This window comes from Branchiostoma floridae, chromosome 8 (genome assembly GCF_000003815.2).
Source record: "Branchiostoma floridae strain S238N-H82 chromosome 8, Bfl_VNyyK, whole genome shotgun sequence".
Taxonomy (NCBI): Eukaryota; Metazoa; Chordata; class Leptocardii; order Amphioxiformes; family Branchiostomatidae; genus Branchiostoma; species Branchiostoma floridae.
Window position 1 is genome coordinate 19,538,692 of NC_049986.1, and position 19,237 is coordinate 19,557,928.

General features: G+C 43.4%; 1 protein-coding gene across 1 annotated transcript in view; it reads right to left on the minus strand.

The window, feature by feature from the left end:
- Positions 1 to 294: 294 nt before the first annotated feature.
- Positions 295 to 19,237, minus strand: part of LOC118420738 (nose resistant to fluoxetine protein 6-like) — a gene marked incomplete at its 5' end in the record, with an annotated part of 28,344 nt that continues 9,401 nt past the window's right edge. Inside the window, 11 exon segments of the mRNA XM_035827696.1 lie at positions 295 to 1,872; positions 2,345 to 2,487; positions 3,029 to 3,224; positions 4,213 to 4,330; positions 5,178 to 5,291; positions 5,715 to 5,794; positions 6,168 to 6,333; positions 6,869 to 6,970; positions 7,268 to 7,361; positions 8,071 to 8,238; positions 8,809 to 8,938. Coding sequence (XP_035683589.1) covers positions 1,762 to 1,872; positions 2,345 to 2,487; positions 3,029 to 3,224; positions 4,213 to 4,330; positions 5,178 to 5,291; positions 5,715 to 5,794; positions 6,168 to 6,333; positions 6,869 to 6,970; positions 7,268 to 7,361; positions 8,071 to 8,238; positions 8,809 to 8,938 — 1,422 coding nt within the window.

The window sequence follows — 19,237 nt, forward strand, 5'->3', positions numbered from 1 at the left end:
TTCCTCTTGCCGTCGTATTGGCATCTACTAGTGCTGGTTGATAACTAATAATGGTCTTACCTGTGTTCTGACTTCGTTGGTAGATCGATAAAACCTTCAATAGTCTAGGAAATCGGCTTAGATAAATAAAAGACCCTCCTGTCGCATGACGCTGACCAAAATGGCTCAGGCGGGTCAGCACTTCCGGCGGTGAAAGGTCAAAGTTTAGATACCTGATTACCCCACTTGAAAAAAATGCCGACAGCAGCATATGGCTTTTTCGAGTGTCCCTGTTGACTTTTGAATACTGTATTTCTCAAATATTGACATTGTACGCGTCTTTGGGTCATGGAGTGGTTTTTTGCACCTATTCGATACACCAAAAAGCTGTTAACGTTATATCCTAAATTAACATGTAGTTCGTCATAGTGTTCTATTCACATGTCGTTGTGGAATTTATGATAGTGCTACCTGTATGCAGTCCCTTGGATTTAAAGCTTCCGTGTAAATGCTCAGGCCAGAAACCGGCGGCCTCTGTTCCTCCCTTTGCTGTTTGCTAGTCAGTTTGGTTCTCAGCTACTTATGTGCGTCTCCTAGTGCGAGGCACGTCTATGAACATTGACATGATGAGCACAACAAGTTTAAACTTTAAAGTCTAGAATGAGGTAACGGTTAACCTGTTCTCCCAACTGAAGGAAATATAGAAATCTATCATTAAGAATCACGCTGTAACTTATATTAAAAACATCTTTCTAAATTTACATGGATGACGTTTACATATATGTTCATTACTGTCGAGTGTCGTAGTTTGAAGAAGACAACAATTGGCAGTGTTTTTACAGTTCTAAGCATTCAAAACTATGGGTCATCGATTTGTAACAAACTCGCATTCTATCAAAGTCAGATGGGAACAACAACGGCTTTCCAGAACAGATGGTAAAAATAGCAATCAATAAGTTTTTTTTTTTCATTGCTTTATTTATAGAAGAGTTTATCTGCAAAATCACGGCCGAAGGCACATACAGTCTCAAAATAAGAGTAAGGTCATTCAGTACATAACATTGGTTTCTAATCTACTACAAGGTACTGTGTTTACTAGTGTAGGGTTTGACTTCTTCTTTGTAGGCAGTGGTTGATGAATTGTCCGACTTTCTGCAAATTGAGTGAGTTTGTGCTTGGAGTAACAATGTAGTCTTTTGCTGATCTCCTATGTTTAAAGTTCGGCTTTATTAGTATCTATATGTAAAGAATCATTCACAAAACTATACGTTAGTAAAACAAAGGGGATAAGTTTTGTAAACGACCAGAAGTTTCAGGTAGCACCCACTGTCTTTCGCCAGTAATTTATAAAGATAACGGATGCCACAGTATCGGAAATGTCTGACAAATTACAAAACTTATCCACCTGCTGGTCAAGTTTTGTAGCTTTTGTATTGTCTACCCTATTACCTGGATGTCTAACCAGCATTGACGTGTAAAGGGTTATTGTTCTACTATATATGTTGGTAACGTAAATATTGTACATATATTCGTTGTCAATAAGGACCTACGAATAGGATGTTGGAGTTTCTTTTTCATAACAAGCTGTAGTTAAGCCTCACCTGCTTACGTTTCGATGCCTATCAGACATCAAAAACTCTGAGGCGTCGAAACGCAATCGCGTGAGATACATTACTGGCTGAGTAAAAGAAAACTCCAACATCCTATGTTCATCCTATGTCACAGGCCAGACGTGAGATGTAATTATCCTGGTCAAACGATAAAGCTAAGCTAAACTCAGAATTATTTCCGGAAGACAATTTTCTCCAGCCCCAGAAGAGGCGCCTCCACCGTGACGGACACCAGGAACGCCAGGCCGTAGGACAGAACCAAGTTTCCCAGGAAGAAATAGATCTGGAATGAAATAAACCAATAGACGTACAGTCGTAAGACGTTACAGAATTCATTTTAACACAATCCCTTAAAAATGACATCAACTTAAAGCAAACAAATGAATAAAACGAAAACAAAACTAGCAAAAGACAGCCCCAAACCATGATTGTTACTGGCAGTGACTGTAGTACATGTACCTACGCCTGTAGGAGAGATGGGCACTATTGTCACATCTTAGGTAGGGTTAGGGGTACGTATGTGTACCTACCACAGTGAGAGTTGAGTAGTGTAGGGTGACCTCCCGGGTATAGAACGCCACGTAGCTGACTATGGTAGGGTTAGGGGTGTGGGTAGGGTTAGGGTTAGGGGTATGGGTAGGGGTACGATTAGTGTTAGGGGTACGGATGGGGTACGGGTAGGATTCGGGGTATGGGTAGGGTTAGCATATTACATGTACCTACCACGGTGGGTGTGTTATAGTACATGTACCTACCACGGTAAGAGTTGAGTAGTGTAGGGTAACCTCCCGAGTGTAGAAAGCCACATAGATGACCATGGGGTGCACCAGGTAGGCGCAGTACGTCAGCCGGCTCAGCGGCACCCACAGCTCCCACGATAGGAACGTGTTCACCAGTCCTGTAGGAGAGATGGGCACTATTGTCATATCTTATGATCTTGTTTAATCCCAAATAATTTCAAGTATTGTTTGTGGTACGTCTGTCTGTCTGGACACATATAGTACGTCTGTACGTCTCTGTCTGTTTCTCCCTGTCTCTCTGTATCTCTGTCTCTCTATCTCTCCCTCCCCCTCTCTCTCCCCCCTCTCTCTCTCCCTGTCTTGATCTAATAATCTATATCTATTTATTTCTCCCTCCCTGTCTATATCTGTGCATAACCAATATGCACAACTCAGTGTTAGTGGTCGACAACCAGGCTACGCAGTAAAAGTCAAGTCACGATAAAATACAACTTCTTCCCAGCGAACTTTACCTAAACAAAAAGAACGCAACTCATACGACCTTGCATATTCGCATTCGTGTGACCAATCCCTAGTATGAGACAGGGACGGCCACATAGCAATATGAGTAATAAGGGTTCAACATGTCCAGTTTTCCTTATTACCTGGATGTCTACCCTTCATCGACGCGCTACAAAACAGTATTGACGAAAGCATTACCTCCATATCCGTAGAAGCAGGCTAGCACCATCCAGCCCAGCGCCATGCCCCACACGGCCCGGTGCACGCTGAGGTAGAACGCGTTCTCGGAGTTGGTCATGACGGTCCCGTGGTAGGTGCCGTACAGTCCGTACAGCACGGCTAGGGCAGTGGCGGTGGCGACCGCCCAGCCAACAGGAGCGACTATCATCATAGTCTGGAACAAAAGAAGAAATGAATGTGATAAGTCTTAAGTTTTAATGGACTAACTTATCAGTACCATATTCAGGCCTAATGGACTAACATGTCAATACCATGGTCATATCCAATGGACCAACATATCAGTACAACATACAGCACGGCTAGGGCAGTGGCGGTAGCGACGGCCCAGTCAAAAGGAGTGACGATCATCATAGTCTGGAACAAAAGAAATGGAGGTGATTAGTCAGATTTACGGTGCATGCTGAGGTAGAACGCGTTCTCGGAGTTGGCCATGACGGTGCCGTGGTAGGTTCCATACAGCCCGTACAGCACGGCTAGGGCAGTGGCGGTGGCGACGGCCCAGCCAACGGGAGCAACAATCACCATAGTCTGGAACAAAAGAAATGATTAGTCAGATGTACGGTGCACAATGAGGTAGAACGCGTTCTCGGAGTTGGTCATGACGGTACCGCGGTAGGTTCCATACAGCCCGTACAGCACGGCTAGGGCAGTGGCGGTGGCGACCGCCAAGCCAACGGGTGTCTGGAACATATCATCATCATCAACACCATCATCAACGTCATCATCATCATCATCATCTTTCATGGCAAAGGAACATGTTGTTATTAATACGTTACTCTTGTTGAGCCACCAGATAATGGCAACCGGTTAACCCGCTGTGCTCAGGAAACGCCCCCGTCACCGATTTACTGTACGTTTAGTTATCCCTTGCCTGAGTGGAGCTAACCCTCCTCGCTCCGCTGTCTGCTCCGCCGTGCCGAACTTCGGATGCAGGTCGCCGAACTTCGGGTGCCTTCGCTCGGAACTCGCCGACGTTCAGCACCCGATCGGATGATCCCGAGGACTAGTACTTCATTTCGGGCTACACTCAAAACACCACCCCGGACAGTTAACAACAATTCCTTCGCCTACTGTCTATGAGTCTAATAAAGCGAACTTCGGTCCGACTGTATGAATGGCCATGCCAGGAAGTTCTGACTCACCTTTCGGTTGACAGAGCTTCCCTTGATCCTGACCATCAGCCACCCGACCGCCATGCCGACCAGGTACGGACCGATCCGGCACCACGGCTTCAGGTAGTAGTGCTCCATCCACTCCGGCCTGGACGGGAAAGTCAGGTTTGATATCTATTTATTCATCTTGGAAACCGTTTGGTTGTCCCCCAAGTCGTGCGATTGATTTTCAAGGGAGCCCAGCATGGATACGAAAAGGTAAACACACGTAGCTCCAAATTGTCGATGGCTATCAGTCCATCTTATTCATGGTGGGTGTGTTTACAATAACGTCAATGCGCATGTGCAAGTTTACGACAAAATCAGTACGTTTTGCGATAGGAGAAGACGCAAAAGATGCATTTTACGACATTAGTATGGATTTTCGGCATATATTTGCTGGTATTGAAGCTGGTTTGAACGATGCTTGAAAACTTTTTTTTTTTTTGGAATCGGCCGAAAATTGGTGCGCACGCGGATGTCATCCATGGAATCAAATCAACATGGCCTTATGGCATTAAAAAGCAGTCACTGCTTGATGAAAATTCTATTAACTGCGTACATACTAATGAATCTCTTTAACGAGGTAATACAAGTAAATCATAATTAATTCATAGTTAGCTTATATATATGCTCAATATACGGGCATTAAGAATAATGCAAAGGAACAAAATGCAATCTTCTGGATCAAACACTTGCTGATTAGTCTAATTCAATGTTGAATTAGAAAACAACGAATGATCTAAGATGACAAAAATACTTGTTAAGTTCAATCACAATACATCATATCACCAAAAGTACAAAAATACGTATTACATTAGGAAAGTATCAGGTCAGTGTAATAAAACATAATAAAGTGAAGATAGCCGTAGGAACATCCTCGACACAACAGCGACGTGTCATGAAAGAACGTAATGCTGAACGGATGATGAACGATAAAGACAAACATGTCTTACTGTGACATTCCGTAAATACTGGGGCTGAGTTTATCATGTAAGCAGATCACCGCTGTCGCGATGAAGCTCGAGAGAAGAAGAGCCAGCTTCAAGGCAAACCCAACAGGACGCCATCTGTTGAGGTTGGAACGTGTGTTAGTGACATCAGTTACATTTGTCAGTGCATCCATCTAACCTATATAAACAAAAGGAACGTGGCAAGGGTTTATCACGTTGAAAATACGTCACGCATCGCAAACGTGCCCGTCTTTCCGTTCTGGGACGGAAATTTGCTTATTGGGACGGAAAGTAATTCTACCCCATCTGTCCCAAAAATTACATAAACTGTTGAAAGGGTAATTTCATAAGCTTGAAATGACACATTTAACCAGGAAAATCAACAACATGGGCTCGCGCTCCCAAACAATGAGTGGGACGGAAAAATATTCAAGCAAGAGGCAGCCCTGCTTAGTCAATGTGTATCTTACATTGAACTACTGTCAGTCAGGCCAGGATATCAGATACGCAATTAACATTTCATTTCGTGTATTAACTTACCTGAAAATCAGATATAGGAGAGGAACGCCGATGATGAAGAACTGCATGTCGTTCGCCAGGTACCAGGACCAGCCCATGCACTGGGGACGGAAACGGCATTACATACGAAATTATTCATTTGTCTATTCATTCAACTCAAGACGGGTGGCAGCCCCTACAACTTTTGAAAGTTGATTTCCAAGGGTGGCAAAGCAATTATAGGCTTTTTGTATAGAATGTCCGGCACCTGTAATGACTTGAAGTAGTAAAGTTAATAAGTATTTATACCCAATGTATATGACCTCTCAAGTCGCCTTATCGTTAATGACACGTGAATTTTTTTTACGTTGTATGGGTTCAATATACATGTACGTTGCTGCGTGACAAGTTTTGTACTGTGATGTTTGTTGATGAGCTACAGTGGCGGGGCTATTAACCACTTAACTACGCACGCTAACTTGACAAGAATCATACCCCTCTCTCCGGATTGACGACGTTGTTGACGTAGAGGAGGTTTTTCCACCAGTCCGCCCCGTGACAGCCAGGGTCTAGCGCCTCGCCTGGCCAGAAGGGGCCGACGAACATGTACGGGTACACGCACAGCCACATCATCAGCACGAACGCGTAGGGCATCGTCAGTCTGGAAGAACATCGAATGTGTTAATGAAATAATTAGACATTATACAAGGGAAAGGGCTAGTAACATTCTTGTAAGAATGTATACCGTGCTACTGAAACAACAAGGAAAGATGCTACCCTGTACATGTGTAGCACAAGCAATTACATGGTGAGCAGCATCAGTTCAGTTCAGTTCAGTTCATCCTTATCTGGTGACGCTATGAAGTTCTTCCATACGACCCTGTCGCGCATGACAGACAGGAGAATTCTAATATTGAGGTAATAGTTTTTTCATGTAGCTAGAAGAGCGATGCTACGGCGAGGCTTTATATCAGACCCTGCTGTTCTCGAAAACTGTGTTTGGTTGTGTAACGAGCAAAGGTTGGCACCTGAGGCCTTCAGACTGAAGGCTTACCGTCTCCTTTAAAGAATAAAGAAAAGTCTAAAGTGAAGTCATCACAATCCAGTACAATAACCCGAAACTTTTCAGTGCCTTAGAGCCTTGCTTTTTGATGAATCTGAAGTTGATAACAAATGATATAAAGCCCTTTATTTACCTCCAGTATCTGTGCACGTACATCATCCAGTACGGGATGGACTGCCCCTTCTCCCTGCTCTTCTGCATCTGCTTCAGCAGCAGGTAGGCGGTCAGCAGGCCACTGGAAGTAGGGATCGCGGATTTTAGAAAGGGGCATTGCAAAATCCACGCAGTACATTTCATCGGAAACATGATTAATGAATCATATGACAAAAGAAATGCAAGGAAGTCTGAAATATGGCGTTTTTTCTTCGTGTTTTCCACATGTAATATTCTATGCCACCATATGGTCACTGAAAAATTTTCTCGATGGCAGGCAGCTTTCTATGTATCATCATGATACATTTGTATTTGACAATTTCAGTATGAGAATCTCATGAACAACTGACATAAGTCTTATCAACAATTGCTCTCTCACCTTAGAAAGAAGAAGGAGTCGACCGATACGAAGGCGTTTCCGACAGCCTGAAACGTGAACTGTCCAATAACCTCCAGAGCCAGCGATCCGTTATCTGGGGAGAAGACAACACAATGTACATAGTTGATGTCTTGATGGCATGGTTCATATCATATCATTATTGTCAGCTGCTTTTTCATCGTGCAGTTTTTTTTTTTGTCTTCGAGAAAGTGGATTCGTCTCTCACAAAACCAGTTTCCTGTCCATCATCAACTTTTCCGCATTTTGAAAAAAAAACTAACTTTACCAACACGGACAATAGCTGGGATTTTCACAGACAGAATGGACCCTTCAATTGCCGCTTCCGGAACGAGACTTTAGAGACACGTAACTTCAGAAACTGAACAGTGAAACTGAAAATGTGCCAGAAAATTGAACAGAGACGGGGGTTGACACAGGTTATCTGGAACCTACGACCCGTTGGTTCAGGCATGCTAGTTCATCTTTATCAATGGATTAACCTATAACCTAAACCACGGACTTTTTTCGTAATATTTTCAAAATATTACAGAGTGAAACTATCGCCCATCGACTTGGCGATCCCAAAGTACCCTATTTGTAGATACAACGCATATGGGGCACCCCACAGATAAAGATGAACTAACGTTAGCAAACACCTACCAATGACAGGAGAAGTGACTACGTAGGTGCGACCCAGGATGACCCAGCTCATATTGGGGAAGCGGATGCTGTGGAGACATTTTAGATACAACGAATATGGGTTACCCCACGGATAAAGGTGAACTGACGTAACAAAGACCCACCAATGACAGGTTCGGCGAAGGCGTAGGTGTGCCCCAAGATGACCCAACTCATACTGAGGAAGCGGATGCCGTGGAGACACTTGATCGCTCCGGGAGCCTGACTGGTGCTTAGGAGCTTCCCGATGTTCGTGTAGAGGGAGAAGCACAGGAGGACACGACAGGACACATCTGGGGAAGAAGTTGATAAAATTGTGTCTTAAATGAAGATTAGAAGCATTCAATATGAATGATGATGATTATCTTAAAATATGTTCCTGCCCACATGGAATAAATGCAATAATTCGATAGTGTGACATGGGATACTAATAGCTAAGTACTATTACATGTAGTGTGACAAATGAATGTTTGGATAAACAAATAATCTGGAGCTTTGCTATCACTATATCTATTGTTTACATGCCTCTTAAAGAGTTTCGTTTTGCACAACCGTTGCTTTATTTCCTCCAACGTTTCTGTGACAGTCTGTCACCTTCCTCTGGCCGGGGAAATGCTGAGAGGTTTGCATTTCACTGCAGGTTAGTAAGGTGTCGCTGCTAACAGACGCGGTCCCAAACATCCCAATTCCAATAAAAAGACATTTGTCATCTTCAAAGACAAATTTGTCAAAGTGACAAGAAGAGGCGAATTTACTCTGAACAAAGGGCGGTACAATTGTTTTGCAATAAAGTAATCGGTTGTTCCAAAGAATATACAACGTTTCCTATTTTGATATACATGTCTGTCTTGTGCGGAACTTACTTTCTTCCTTTGTCGCCACTGCTTCTGTTTGTTTCTGTTCAGTCGAGTTGATGAGGTGGGTCCGCTCGTTCGGCTGCTCGCTGTCGACGTGCTGATGCGATAATCCACCGTTCCTTTCGTCTTTTGGGTCCTTTGACAGTAAACAAGAAATTCTTTTATAAAGCTGACCACGCAAGCTAACATGTAACAGTAGGGATGAAACGTTGACAGAAGATACTTTGTAAGTAAGATGAAAAGAACCATATTGGCACAGTGCCCAATCCTAGCAGAAAGGGAGAAGATCATGATAAAGCACAGCAGACACGACATCGCAGACGAGCCCAGTAGCCCTGTAGTAGCCTGCATGTCAAGTGCTACCTACCAACGTTATGCAACTCCTGTATTTTGCGCTAAACAGCCGCAGCTCATATCCCCCCCCCCCCCTCCAGACCAGGAAGCCGGTCAGTCGGGCACGATGTTTGTCAGATACAGTAAGCCCCCATATGACATGATCATTTATGAAGTGATAACCTACGTCTTTGCTTATAATAAACATATCTTCCACTCTTCTTTCTGTCATGTCTGCTACATCCGAAAGACAGATGTGATAAAAAAAAAGAAGAATCAAATTTTCAAGTCAAATTAAAAGAAATAGTGTTTCAATTTTGTTTTGTTTTACTGAGACACATCTGTGCAGGTACCCGTGCAATGGCCAAGAATGTTAGTCGTGAGTATCAAGCCAAATCATACCAAAGACTTTAAAAATGGCACATGCTAATTTCTCTGCTTGTCACTCAGCACGTTAGAAAGAGAATGGTAGTTAACCATTAACACTAACAGTGGAATACCACACTACTGTAGTGAACGCACAAAATGGCTACAGAAACAAAGATGGGCGCCGCCCGATGCACCATTTGGTATGGGGAGGACTTTTTTCTGAGCTGTGACGCTGAAGGTAAAGGTCGCAGGGTTGGCAATGTTTCCTCAACCGTTACGGATCTTACACAAGCGAAAACAATAAACATGACCTTTGGAAAAAAAATCCATGAAAGGAAGCGTTGTCAAGTCTTTAGTACGAAGCATTAAGCATTAATGCCTCCAAGCGGCTCAGGTCTAGGTTCTTTGTATCCTTTCTCATGCAAGATCCTTTTTTCTCAGTTATGTAGTCTTCTATGAAATAAAGGAACCAGACAATCATTGCGAGCAACAAGAACGTATTTCGGCTAAACAAACTTGTGATGAGAAGACGGCTGCTTGCGATGGACAACAACGTCTACAGAGAGGCCTGCAATGTCTACGACTCCTGCAACGAGGATGGCTCCAACGAATACGAGGAGGCCTGCAACGTTTACGATAACTGCAACGTGGATACTTGCAATGACGGGGAGGAGGCCTGTACGGTCTCTTCGTCGAGGAGTTCGGCAGAGAGGAGGGCCCCTGGCCTGAACACCGCCACCGGAGCATCAGACTTGCCAGGAGAGTCAGGTAAGGTACCGTGCAGTTTAGGAATATTCTAGAACCAAGGAACATCAGATAAAGGCACGATTTACCGAATACTTGCAGGCCACAGTGACGATATCAAGTTCTTCTCGTGAAAAACGCAATAAAGAGATTTTCAACCACATACCTAGTTGTACCACAATAGAAATATTTCAAGAGTATCCCAGAGATTGAGATCATGAATTTATGCATTGACCATTTTTTTCTAATATTTCTTTGCGCAACAGAAATTATGATACGCAAAACTGAACACTGTAAATGACAAATAAAAATCTATACGTCCAACAGATTTGTCTAGTTCTCAGACTAACGACAACCGTAACGCCACCGACACTGAACGCGCCTCAGATGGGACCGCAGAGTACATCCCGGGGGTCGGTATGAAGGGCCCTGGTCAGTCCCGGGTCTGGAACAGCGCCGTGCTGAAGGTCGTCATTGTGGTTATCTTCGTTCTCATCTTCTGTCTGATGGGCACTGTTATCTTTCTGGGTGGGTGCGCAGTTTTTATGGAAAATTTCTAGTAGGAATTGCAACATTCAGTGTGGCAAAAATGTGCCATAAAGTTATCATCCATGAATTACGTTTTTTTTAAGGTCAGACATTCACGTGAACAATTTTTAAAGGCAATTCAGTATCTTCCACTTCAAATTGAAGAATTATTTTTCGCGTTGATTTTAATAATACTAACGGAGATTATGGATGTCACCCGAAACGTACGGAAGTAATTTTTCGTTTGGTTGTAGAGATTGAATTGTCTTCAAATAAAGTTCTTCATCTATTCATTTATTCATTCTTTCATTAATACAGCCGACGAAATGTCGGATCTTAAACTGACAGTCAGCAAGCTAGATAAGATAACGGAGAAAGCTTTGCACGATGCTGCGGCCAGCGTGGTACAGCAGGACGACTCTGAAATAGGAAAAGGGAGGAAGACACGACATCGTCAGAAGACGCTTGAAAAAATCATGACAAATCTACAAGACAAACCGAAGGAAGAGTACGCTTCGACCCACCTATTAGGTAAGAACAAACCGTTTGTAATATATTTAGTTAGACCCGTCTCCGCTACTTAAAGTGTGCCCTAGTGGCACACATGACTTTTCAAAAAAATAAAACAAAATCACTTGTTCATGTTTACATACGATACGGATGGTACCACATTGTTAAAGACGGTTACAAGAAGTATCGTGAAGTCTGCTACAAAGCCTTCGATACCGCGAAGAATTTCTCCAAAGCAGCCGACACCTGCCGGGCCGACGGAGGCACCCTCGCCATGCCCCGAGACGTCGAGATCGACGCCTTCCTCGTCTCCCTGAAGAATGCGGTAGACCCGGATTACTTCTTCTGGTTTGGCTTACATGATGAGGGACAAGAGGGCAAGTGGAAGTGGATAGACGGCACCGACCTGGGGACCGGATATAGCAAGTGGGGTGACAGGGTGTTCATCTACAATTCAGAACTTAAGGACTGCGCCTTGTACAGGGTGAAGGACTGGCTCCCATGGCTTTGTGACTGGGCTTTTCTCTTCATCTGCCAAGTCATGCCGTCAGGTTAGTATCTTCTCACGAGCTCATGCATTTAATTCACGAATAAAAACATCGCGCTGATTGCTGAATGATGTGAATTCTTTCCGTGGTGTGACAAATTCCTAGCGAGGAATTTCGAAAACCTGTTCAAGACGATACAGCTTAGGTCAGTCTCATGGAGATTTCGTCATTGTAGACATTCGGTAGTCCTTAACAATTTGTTCGTCACAACTATCTTCGGTGTTGGTTGTGTACCTGAGTTGACAGCTAAACCATGCAAACGTAAACAAATGTCCTTTACTTTTGCAAAATTTTAGGAAAGCATTTGCTTTAAACATTATCAATATCTACATGTATGGTAAAATCATCACAGTAGTACTAGTAAAAAGAATCGAGACAATTCATTGAATTCGTATTTCTTTCAGCAGTTCCAGGCTAGTAACCATGTGCTCAACTATGCAAAGGGACATCGACTTCTGGTGTTCTGACATCTGGATGTGAAGATGACTTAGATGTTGCTAAGTTATGTAGAGACAGTCAACGTCCATTATATGTTGCGCCAGGTTTGCTTAGAGAACAATACACCGGCGTGTGTCTGCTTATCTACTTATGCTATAGTCTCATTTCGAAAAATGGGACACTCCGGGGCAGTTTCTGCACTTTCGGGCGTGACCACAGGAGAACATTTTCTAGCAGTCGGAGAATACAAAATGCCGCATATAGTAGTATGATATTTGAATATTTTTTTATGTTAGGAAAGTGGTCATGAGCTGTGATAATGGAAATTTCTTTTTTATATCTGAGTCATTATTCAAATATGACTGATTCTTTAAACAGTACGTGTAAGCACTTATTTGTCGCTGTAATCGCCAAATGCAATCAAGATACATTTTCAAACTGACTCAATTGTATCTTTGGCGATACCCCCTGAATATGCAACGAAATACAGAAGCCACATATTCACATGTGGTCAATTAATGCATCAAGCTTAGCCTTTTATGTTGTGGGATGATATTTTAATACGTGCCTGATTATAGAAATTTCAGGTACAGTGAAACCTGTCCGAGCAACCACCTGGCGCGGGCAACCACCTGCCGTCAGAGGACACATTGAAACAGTCCCGTCCATTTTTACATAGTTAAGACCCCCTCCCAAGCAACCACCTGTCTTCCCCAACCGGCAACCACTTTTTTACAGTCCCAAAGGGGCATTCAACCTGCCCCAACCAACCAAAATTGATTGACAGCAGCTAGCAGCCAGTTTATATGAAGAATTATGTACTAGGCACAGTTACCCTGGACTTCTTTTCTTTATGTAAGGGAATATCAGTCAAGCATATTGACAATGTGCACCGTGCAAATTGATTATCAGTGAAAATTTTGACATCCTGGTAGAGAAATTGAAAGCACTTGTTTGGGCTGTTCAAGGAAACAGACAACTACAAAACAAACCATTTTTGATTGTTAGAACTCAGCTCTGATTGTTAAACAATGGTTTCTTGACATAACAGCATGGGGATTGAAAACTGTGCATCTCTTGTAGATATGTTTCCTGACAACTAACTGAAAGGTGTATATCATGCGAACCGTATCATTTATTATTTTTGTTCGCCAACCAACTTGTCGGGAGCAACCACCTGTCCTCGGCAACCATTTTTGCTCGGTCCCTTGAGTGGTTGCTCAGGACAGGTTTGACTGTATATGTAAAATGAATACATTGAAACAGTCATTCACTGAGAAGAGCATACTTAGTCAGAAATGTCAATATGCACCAGAGGGTAGCATTTGTGAGCAATTGCTGGGTATTACCTATATTATAATAGCTATTCCCCACATTTGGTGCGGAAAGGAATTTAACCTCTAACTTTTTGTCTGAGCTGTGAAGCAGGAGGCACAGAGCGCAGGGTCAGCAATGTTTCCTAGATCCTCTACCGTTATGGATCTTAGGCTAACGTCACAATTCCACAAAGGGGCCCGGCCTGGCAGTTTGGGGGAAGGAAAAGTACGATATAAAAGACAAGAAATACACAAAAATGACCAAAACTAATTCAACACCATGCCTTGTGCATATTTATTGGCATAAACTTTAATTTTTAGTGTCCGCTAACAGTCCGGCCGGGCCACGGTTTGGAAATGTGACGTAGGCCTTACACAAACACAAATAATAAACATGACCTTTGGACAAAATACACGAAAGGCAGTGTTGTGAACTTGATTGGTCTGCGCGTGCCGTCGGTTACACTTGCCACGTCTTCGGTACGAATAGGTGTGTGTGTGTGACTAAATCTTAGATATACGAATGGGGGATTTAAAATCATAATTCAAAAGTCAAATTCAAAAATACTCTCTCAGTTTTGGAGACACATCTGGTCAAGTATCAGTGCAATGGCCAAGTGGGTAAAGTTTTCGCCTTGAGTTCTGCATCTAGCCGCGTCACACAAAAGACTTTAAAAATGATATATGCTACTTTCTCTGCTTAGCACTTTTCTCTACTTTCTCTGAACACACACACACCACTATCAGTAAACTAGCCCCCTGCTGTAGAGATTCTGCAAAGCTGAGTGGCCTAGGGGTTCAGAAATGGAGATGGGCGCTACCCGATGCACCATTTGCCCACCGTGATGGAAATTACACAAACAAAACCAATAAACATGACCTTTGAAAAAAAACATGTACGACGGTGTTGTGAACTTGATTGGTCTGCGTATGACGTCAATGACACGTGCCACGTCTTGGGCAAGAAGGTGAGGGAAGTTGAATGAAACATTAAAGCCTTCGAGCGGCTGCCTTCAAGGCTCTTTGCATCTTATCCTCGTGCATAGACATGTTTTTTACAGCTGATTGAATTCATGTAACCTACTGGCAACGTAGGAACCAGACAATCACTGTGGGCGTAAGACATAACAGAGAAAAACAAGTTTTGAACGTTTAAAAGCTTACATTTCGGGTAAACAAGCTAGTTGTGGAAACACCGCTGCTTGCGATGGACAACAACGTCTACAAAGAGGCCTGCAACGTGAATGTTTCCGATGTCTACAAGAAGGCCTGTAATGTCTACGACTCCTGCAACGAGGATGCCTGCAATGAATATGAGGAGGCTTGCAACGTTTACGAAACCTGCAATAATCAGGGGGAGGAGGCCCGCACGGTCTCCCCGTCAGGGATTTCAGCAAAGAGGAGGGCCCCTGGCCAGAACCACCCCGCTACTGGACCATCAGACGTATCAGGAGAGCTAGGTGAGGTACCGAACCGTTAGGAATTTGTAAGAACAGAAACTTTGAATAAGAATTTAAACCACGATTTCCTTGTAGGCGAAATTTAACCTTATTCAGACGAGATGGTGGGTTGTGTGGGGAGGGGGCGCCAACTTTCATGTCGCATAACGCTAAGACGGCTTATGCTAGAGACACAAAATTTGATAAGTTTTCCTTAAAGATTGTGAGCAACAATTTCACGAAGTTTGAAACATTTTCAATTTTGTTTCGTGCTGCCACGGTAACCATTTATTGACAGGCAGATTGGACAAAAAGCGCTAATTTCGGTTCTAACAAAATACCTTTATATTTTTGTAATATTTCTTAACGCAGCAGAAATTACGCAAAAATGGACACTGGATATGATATATTAATTTTTTCGTCCAGCAGGCTTGTCCAGTCCTCAGACTAACGACAACCGTCAAGCCAACGACCCGGGACCTGCCTCAGCTGGGACCGCAGGGTACATCCCAGGGGTCGGTATGGGGAACCCTGGTATCCCAGGGGTCGGTATGGGGAACCCTGGCATCCCAGGGGTCGGTATGGGGAACCCTGGTCAGTCCCGAGTCTTCACCAGCGCCATGATAAAGACTATCGCGGTGGTGACCTTTGTTCTCATCTACTGTCTGCTGGGCACTGTTATCTTTCTGGGTGGGTTCGAATTTCAACATGTTTTGCTGTGGCCAAAAAATGTGCAATAAAGGTATCCATATAGAATACAACACGGTGTATTCCGTATCACCCGAGGCTTCAGCCCGACCGCGGGTCGGATCGCCCGACGGCCGAAGGCCGAGGGAGGGCTGAGATCGAGGGTGATGCCGTATACACCGTGTTGTATTTCATTTATGTCATACCCACCTGAGAAAACCCATGTATTGATTTGAAACGCGCCAGAAGTTGAACAGATTTGGTGCCCTCGAACAAAAAGTGTTGCAACAGCAATGTTCCAACGTTCGAATCAGGTATTCGTATTCGGCCCGCTTGAAACAGTTCGATTTATTCGAATGGAGCCTGTGTGATACACCTTTCGAACCGGTCTGATACGGAAGTTACGGCCCGGTCCGGAACACCCGTATCGAACGTTTTCGCGTCACAGGTATGGCATAAATACGTTTATGAAGGTTCGATATATTCAATCTCTTCAAATGGATGAAAGTCGGAGATTTACTTCCGGACGTTTCGAGTGGCACCCATCACTCTTTTTCACATGTTCATTAACCTTTTTTTTTCAGTTAGATGTATTTGTATTGAATTGTTCTGCTAGTTCATTCAAATAACTCCGAAGAAGAGTGATGAATGTCACTCGAAACGTCGGGAAGTAGATCCCCGATTTCTATGCAGTTGAAGAGATTGAATGTCGAACCTTCATAAACGTACGGATTCCTTTATTGCACATTTTTGTCTCACCAAAACATGTTCAAAACATGTTATTCTCGGATTTTATTCCAGTTGCAGAGATTGAGTTCAGTTCAATTAGAGATTGAATTGCATTCAAATAAAGCTTTATTTATTTATCTAATGATAGTCTTTATTACATTATTACAGCTTTGGAAGTGACGGATCTAAAACTGACAGTCAGCAAGCTAGATTGGAATGACAGCGAGTTGACAGCTTTGCACGATGTTGTGTCTAGCTGTTCACCGCTGGACGACTCTGGGCTGGGGAAAGAGGAAAAGACCCCGAAACGCCCGAAGCTGGAAGACAAACCGGAGGAAGAGTCCGCTCCGACACACCTAGGAGGTAAGAACAAACCGTTTGTGATATATTTTCCTATACCCATCTACACTACTTATAGAGTGCTCTAGCGGCCCGATAGAGCACTCATGACTTCCCAAAAGCGAATAAAAAACTTAAATTAACGCCTAAAATACATAATTCACCTTTTTATGTCTTCGAAATGATACGGATGGTGTCATATTGTTGACAATCATTTTGGTACCCTGTTTTTCAGCTGCCTGCCTTGACGGTTACAAGAAGTATCGCGAAGTCTGCTACAAAGCCTTCAACACCGCGAAGAACTTCTCCGAAGCGGCCGAGACTTGCCGGGCTGACGGAGGCACCCTCGCCATGCCCCGAGATGACGGCATCGACGCCTTCCTCGTCTCCCTGAAGAACGCGGTAGACCCGAAACGCTACTTCTGGTTCGGCTTACATGACGAGGGACAAGAAGGCAAGTGGGAGTGGATAGACGGCTCCGACCTGGGGGCCGGATATAGCAGGTGGGATGACGATGTGTCCGTCAAGAATCAGGAAAAGAAGGACTGCGCCTTGTACTGGAATGGGCTGGAGGAGTGGGTTGCCTGGTACTGTGACTGGGAGAATCTCTTCATCTGCCAAGTCCTACCGTCAGGTAAGTACCATTTTACAAGCTGATCAATGTTTTTGTTTCAGGAATAGAGAAGACATGCTGAATTTTATAGATATTCTGCATGGTGTTAACCTTATCTCGACCAGACTTTTGGAGCCTCTCTGAGACAACTTGAACGTTGACTAATTAGGCATCTTATCAATATCTAAGTCTGCCAAGTATTCTGTTGCAAATGACGACGGCACTGACGCCAATATGACGTCAGAAAATGTCCACCATCTTTAATTAGCAGGCTTGAATTTTGTAAAACACGTTTGTTTTCTACATATATGTCCCCAAATCCTATGTAAGTCACTAAAAACGTTCACATATGAAGAGTAAACGACGTTGACGAAATTTGAGACAAGATGACATGGTCCGCGATCTTGGATTTTGACCAATGACAAGTTCGTTGTATAGTAAACTCATACCATCTTTAGTACGGGTAACTTAAAATGAAACATTATGTTACATCCACAAAATGAGCAGACAGCAGTAATTTTACTGCAGATGACCCTCAGGTCTACTAATTCAACCTCTTCGAATTCATATTTTCTTTAGCAGCTCCTGACAAGTAACCGTGTGCTCAAGTATGGAAAACGGGACCGGCTTCAGTCGTGTAACTGGTGTTCTGACACCTGGATGTGAAGATGACTTAGATGTTGCTAAGCCAAGTCAAGCTAAGCCTTCTGTGTTGGAGGATAATATTTTCAATAATTTATTGTAATTGCAGACACAAGTAAAATGAATACATTGAAACAGTCATTCACCGAAAAGAGCACTTAGTGAGAAATCTCAATATGAACCGGTAATATTTGTAAGCAAATGCTGCATATACCCTATTCCCACGTTATGTGCGTGAAGGAATTTTTTCTGAGCTGTGAAGCTGTAGGCAAAGATCGCAGGGATAGCAATGTTTCCTAAACCGGTATGTATCTTGCACAAGCAAAACAATAAACATGACCTTTGGAGAAAATCCATGAAAAACAGTGTTGTGAACTTGATTGGTCTGCGTATGACGTCAGTGACACTTGCCACGACTTTGATACAGGGTGGGGGTAAGAATCGAATTCCTTAATCAAATTCAAACATACTCTTTTAATTTCTTTTTTTTTCTTTCTATTTTGGAGACACATCTGAGCAAGTACCAGTGCAATGACCGCAATGGGTAGAGTTTTCGCCTTCCGGTCGGTAGGTCTTGGGTTCTTTATTTAGCCGAGTGATACCATAGACTTCAAAAATGATACATGTTGTTTACTCTGTTTAGCACTCAGCATTTGGGAAAGAGTATAGAAGTTGAACACACACCACTACCAGTAGATAGCCCCCTGCTGAAGTGATCGCACAAAGCTTTGTGGGCAACGCAATGTTTCTTCTACGTTATGGACCTCACTCAAGCAAAAATAATAAGCATGACCTTTGGACAAAATCCATCAAAGACAGTATTCTGAACCTGATTAGTCTGTGCGTCTTTGCTACAAAAGGACGGGGTAGGGGAGCTTGTATTAAGCATTAATGCCTCCAAGCGGCTACCGTCTAGGTTCTTTGTATCTTTTCTGATTCAAGTATCCTTTTTTCTGAGTTGATGTAAGTCATGTAGTCTTTCGGCAACGTAGGAACCAGACAATCATTGCGAGCGTAAAATATAACTCCCCCCCCCCCCCCCCCCAAAAAAACCAAGAGGTTTGTGTGCATTTCGGCTAAACAAACTTGTGGTGAGAAGACGGCTGCTTGCGATGGACAACAACGTCTACAGAGAGGCCTGTAATGTCTACCACTCTTGCAACGAAAATGGCTCCAATGAATACGAGGAGGCCTGCGACG